At 47.3% G+C, this 5,109-nt stretch overlaps 1 protein-coding gene across 1 annotated transcript; it reads right to left on the bottom strand.

The window, feature by feature from the left end:
- Positions 1-275: 275 nt before the first annotated feature.
- Positions 276-4,997, bottom strand: STMN1 (stathmin 1). The gene is made up of 5 exons (XM_004705092.2): positions 4,892-4,997; positions 4,315-4,387; positions 3,646-3,818; positions 1,110-1,301; positions 276-813 (listed from the first exon to the last, which is right to left on the bottom strand). The coding sequence occupies exons 2-5, from the start codon at positions 4,325-4,327 to the stop codon at positions 739-741; spliced, it is 453 nt and encodes a 150-aa protein (XP_004705149.1). The 5' UTR covers positions 4,328-4,387; positions 4,892-4,997; the 3' UTR covers positions 276-738.
- Between the last annotated feature and the right edge of the window lie 112 nt (positions 4,998-5,109).

The raw sequence follows: 5,109 nt of genomic DNA, 5'->3' as shown, positions 1-5,109 counted from the left end.
TTTAACAGGGTCAAGGGAACAAAAAAATGCTTGTTTGCAAATAAACATTTGAAGAATATAGTAACAGCTGATCTGGGCCAGGGCATCAAAACAAAGTGTTGATTGTGGAAATGGACAATGCACACATCTCTGGGAGCAAGAACTCCCGAGGGCAGAGAATGTGCAGCCATGCGCATGCGGGGTTATTTCCACCAGCTCAGAGGCTCCGCCTTGAAGCCCTGTGGACTGGTGGGAGGTGTCCAGGGTCGCGGGGGTCCTGAACAGAAACAAGTCGCTGCCACCAGCAGCACTGTGCCGTTTTATTAACCATTCAAGTACAGTAGCATCTGGTAAAATCGGGACAGAACTGGGATTTAAAAGCAAACAGAGATTCAGCATCTAACAGTTTTGAGAGAAGCCACTACACACTCTTTCACGAACATGTTTCCACGGGGCCAATACGGTACTAGCCATTCACCCAGCGCACTGTGTGCACTGAAGTAGAAAAGATGCAACAAGAAAAATAGCTACGTTAGAAACACTCCAACACTTTTAGAAAAAAGAGTAAAACACTTTTCGTTTCTCCCCTTTAGCCCCTAAAACAACATCCTATGGTCTGGATCTACCTATTTAAGTCCTACATTGGCTTCTGGAGTATTTGTCAGGAGGGAAATAATAACAATGATAATAAAATGACACTGGCCAGTACAGTCTTTGGATATTGAGGAGGGGAGGGGAGAAAGTCAGTTCTCAGAACAGCTAGTCGGCTTCAGTCTCATCAGCGAGGGGGTCTTTGGATTCCTTGTTCTTCCGCACTTCTTCCACGTGCTTGTCCTGCAAGAGAGCAACCGCTGCAGTCGGTCACACACAGAAGGCCATCATGGCGCGCCCTCCCCGAACAAGCCCCACAGTCCGGTCCGTGGATCTTAGAGAGCCCACGGGGAAGCTCTTCATCGGAGTTCAAAGACATCGCCTTCGAGCCCCTGGGTCACGTGTGGACCCATGTCAACTAACCATCCTACTACTACTGGTCTGCTGAGACACCCCCAGGTGTCATCACTAACGACCTCCCCCTCACACGGTGACCCCCCCCCGCCCCCCAGCACATCCAGGACGAGAGGATACCCCACCTTTTCTCGCAAGCGCTCCAGCTTGGCCGCCATTTGTGCTTCTCGGTTTTCTTTGTTGGCTTCCATTTTGTGGGTCAGCTTCTCCTCGGCCATCTTACTGAAGTTGTTGTTCTCCTCGATTGCTTTCTGCAGCACTTCCTTCTCATGCTCCCGCTTCTCAGCCAGCTGCTTCAGGACCTCCGCTTCATGGGACTGGGAGGAGAGAGTGCGGATGGAGCAGGCTCAGGTCTCGGAAAGGTACTTGGCATGAGTCAAAGTTACAACAGACGTTATTTGCTGGACGGCGGACGGGGGGGCGGGGTTGGAAAGAGGCAGAAAATAAAGCCCCTTCAAAGAATGCTTTGCTCAGGAAACCGGACTTATTCCCATCACAAAATAGGATGAAAATCATATTCTGGGCTAGTGTTTATATTTACTCTGGGAAAGTAAGTAAATAATATTTACTTTCCTGGGTAAATACCTATTTGTTCAGGGATCTCTTGCCCAGTAATTTCTGGGGAAAAAATATCCCTGCTATCAAGCTGCACTGAGTGATTGTCATGTAAGGATGGCGCTTTCTAGGGAAGAACTGGGCTTTGTTAACATCAAAGGCTACAAGAAAACAAGATCAATTCTGTATATGTATATGTGTGTGTATATATACATATATATATGTGCACATTTTCAACAGTCTCTAGACCGCCATCTAAGCAGCAGGGCTTGTTTCAAGAAATGCTTCCTCTGTGGAAGACGGGCCACCGTCTCAGCCCACTAGCACCGTTCCCACACGGTGCCCCCTTCAACAGGCAGACAGCGGGGCTGGTTACCAAACAGTCAGACGTGTATGGAAGACTAACTTCTGGGAGAATGCCGAGCGTCTGCTCCACTGCCACTGGGCTCAGTCAAATCTCGGGCCTGCTCAGAATCTTACTACACAACGTGCTCCAGGCAGACACGACTGAGGAAAGCATGGGCCAATGACAAGGCCAGGGCTGATTTCCTTAAAAAACTTCCCTGTGGCTGGCCCCTGGCTATGAGAATCCGAACTACCGGGACCAGCAGGCAGGAGATGATGCCAGTGCATGGTGGCGTCCCCACAGCCCACGGCGAGTCAGTGCTCACACAGGAAGCCCGGGGCACCGGTAGGCACATGGCACTTGTTGCAGGAGCTCGAAAAGGGGGAGAGATAGGGCTTTCCACTCCTGTGAAGAGTCAGTCTCGGAAGCTCACAGGGATAGTTCTGTCCTGTTCCACAGGGCCGCCAGCACATAGCAGTGGGTTGGGTTTGGTTTTGGTTTATGTATGCAGGTCTGGGTCACACAGGTAGTTAACAAGTTTGTTTGCCCGCTAACAAAATTGCATCTACCCAGAGGCCCCTTAGATCTACTTCTGGAAAACTAGTGACTAAGACTCCCCATGGAGCCCCAGAATCTACTGAGACACCCAGTGGGGCTGCCAAGAGTCTGGTCATCAACTGGTTACATAAGTGTATGGGGGGGTGGGTGGGCTGGGACATGGGGAACCTGAGAAGACACTGAAACATACCAGCTTTCAATTCAAATCTCACTAGTTTTCTGCCTAAATTTCATCTCTAAAATCTAATCCAACCGGAACCAGGCTTGCTGGAAAGGAGATCTAAATGATAATTTACGAAAGCTCTTAATCAGCAGAGCTATGAGAACCCGAAGGAAATATGGCCCAAATGTTCACAGTGGCTATTTCTAGAGAGTAAGATTCTAAATATTTATCATTTGCTATTTATAATTTTTTGTGTCCTCTAGTTTGTTCTTTTAAACAACATTAATATTTGGTTTTCTGGCATAGTTCTTCTTACAGATGCTTCAATAAGGAAAATCCTGCCAAAATACTAGCAAGGCAACATAACACATTACTAGCAGTTAAAGATGCTTTCTATTGTTCAGCTCAAAAAAACAAACAGAGACGGACAGGGGACAAGAGGAGGAGAGGACTGTGCCGCCAAGTTTCCCATTTTTCATACTGAAAGCCCAAGAAGCATAAGCTTTGGCTTAAGACAGGCCTGGGCTTGAATTTAGGCTCCCAAACTCTAGTTAACTGACTGAACTCTAGTTAACTGACTCAGCAATGTCTTCGCCTTCACTCCTGAGGAGCGTTTCTCATCTCCAAACTCCCATCTACCCTGCTGGGTCACTGTGTTGGAGGAGAAAAGTAACGGGGCTGGCACCTCATAGGAGCTCAATCAATCACGGCTGGCGTTGTCTTCCCGCACAGGCATGCATATGCGGCTTTCACAATTATTAATCATGATGAAAAATGCTAGTGGTCAAACCCATGGGCAGGTCCACCAGAGACAGGACGGCAGCTGCCAGCTTCCATAAAGGCTTAGCACCTCGGAAGCCCTCTGGGCCAGCTCTACTGGGTCCTATAGGACTGCTCTGAATTCGGTCTCTGTACACCCCCACCCACCCCAACCCCCCCATTTGGGACCTATAATTCCATGTTTCTCCTTATGGAAATAAAATGGATTTGCTACATTACATTCATAAACATCCTCTTTTCCCTGGATGGTGATGTTTACCTTGCGTCTTTCTTCTGCAGCTTCTAATTTCTTCTGAATTTCCTCCAGTGAAAGGTCCTTCTTCTTTGGAGGAGAAAGAGGGAATTCTGGGACGGCCTCTTTTGAACGGGGGCTGAGTATCAGCTCAAAGGCCTGGCCAGAGGCCCGCTTCTCCAGTTCTTTCACCTGGATATCTAGAGTTGAGCACAGTTACAACGCATTCAGAAACGCCGGCTGCTCCTATTGTGGTCACTGTTCTACACTCTTCTAGAAGCCAGATCAAAACAGTGGCACGATTGAGCACTGGTGGGGAGGTGGCATTTGCAGGCCAGAAGCGGTCTAAAGACCACCTCTCCAAGAGCAAGCTCAAGATTGCCAGGAGATTTCCATCATCCTGCGACACCAGTACTGGGCGGTCGCTTTCATAAACAAAAGCCATTCTCGGGAACAATCCCAGTTGTGCTTCAGAGAGACCAAGCCAAATAGTGCAATAATGAAAAATGACCACTTTTTCTCAATAAAGTCCAGCCATACATCTTGTTTTTTTAATTCTCCTATTCCTAAAATAGGCTTTTTGACAAGCCTAAAAAGGACAAGTTCCAAACCGAAGGCTTGAAAAACCTGAGCCATCTCATTAGTCTCAAACCCTACGCCCATCACGATTTCAGCTTTTCCAAATAGATTACCTACCAGAAGAAGCCATGGTGAACAGAAGACAAGAGACTGGCAGTGTACGCTACGCAATCCACTGGGAAGGAAAGCCCTGGAAACAATGTTCAAAAGCATGCAATCAATTTCTGTGCATTTCTATATGCCATCTATACAACCGGACCTCAAATCACATCCACATGCATCAATGTCAGAAAAACCACTACCGTGGAATTAAGTAAGACATCATTAACCAGGAGAGAAAAGGAAACTAACGTAGGAAAGACTAAAACAGGTTTGGAAATGGGGACGGAGGACAAGCAAGCTTACACATTACAAAACGGAGCAAAAAAAAACCAACAAAAACGCTTGGCTTTTAAAAATTGGATGAAGTTAAGCAGCAAGGTTGAAAACGCTTTTCCAATAAGCTGAAAAATAAGTAAATAAATAATCCCCCCCAACCCTTCAAATAGTGAGTGCTGGATTCAACTCCCAACCGTGAGACGGGGCCATCTTAACACCGTCTGCACCTCATTGTGCAAACGAAACACCCACCCCTGCTTTGTCTGCGACGGTGGGAAACAAAACGCCCAAGCTAATGTTAACCAATAATGTTCACCTCCTATTGTTTCTCGGGTTCAAGCTTTTAGCCCAACAGCAGGCAGGAATTAGCGTTAAAAACCTTTAGGTTTTATTTGTCGCCATTGAAAAACCCTACCCTCCACGTTAGCTTTTTTTTTTTAAAGGTCATGATTTTCATAGACTCTAGGCTACCGCCAAGGCGGCAAAAACATAGGTTCCCGCCGGCTGGACGCCACTCAGGCAGCGCAAGCATCA

Source organism: Echinops telfairi, unplaced genomic scaffold (assembly GCF_000313985.2).
Source record: "Echinops telfairi isolate 266 unplaced genomic scaffold, ASM31398v2 ScPeMD7_7457;HRSCAF=8495, whole genome shotgun sequence".
NCBI lineage: Eukaryota > Metazoa > Chordata > Mammalia > Afrosoricida > Tenrecidae > Echinops > Echinops telfairi.
The sequence above is the reverse complement of the archived record's forward strand: the minus strand, read 5'-3'. Positions and strand labels throughout refer to the sequence as shown.

Coding starts and splice junctions, on each gene's coding strand:
- STMN1 (XM_004705092.2), bottom strand. Junction 1,302..3,645: donor CTGCAGAAGAAAGACGCAAG/GTAAACATCACC, acceptor CTCTCCTCCCAG/TCCCATGAAGCGGAGGTCCT. Junction 814..1,109: donor TGGAGCGCTTGCGAGAAAAG/GTGGGGTATCCT, acceptor GCTCTCTTGCAG/GACAAGCACGTGGAAGAAGT.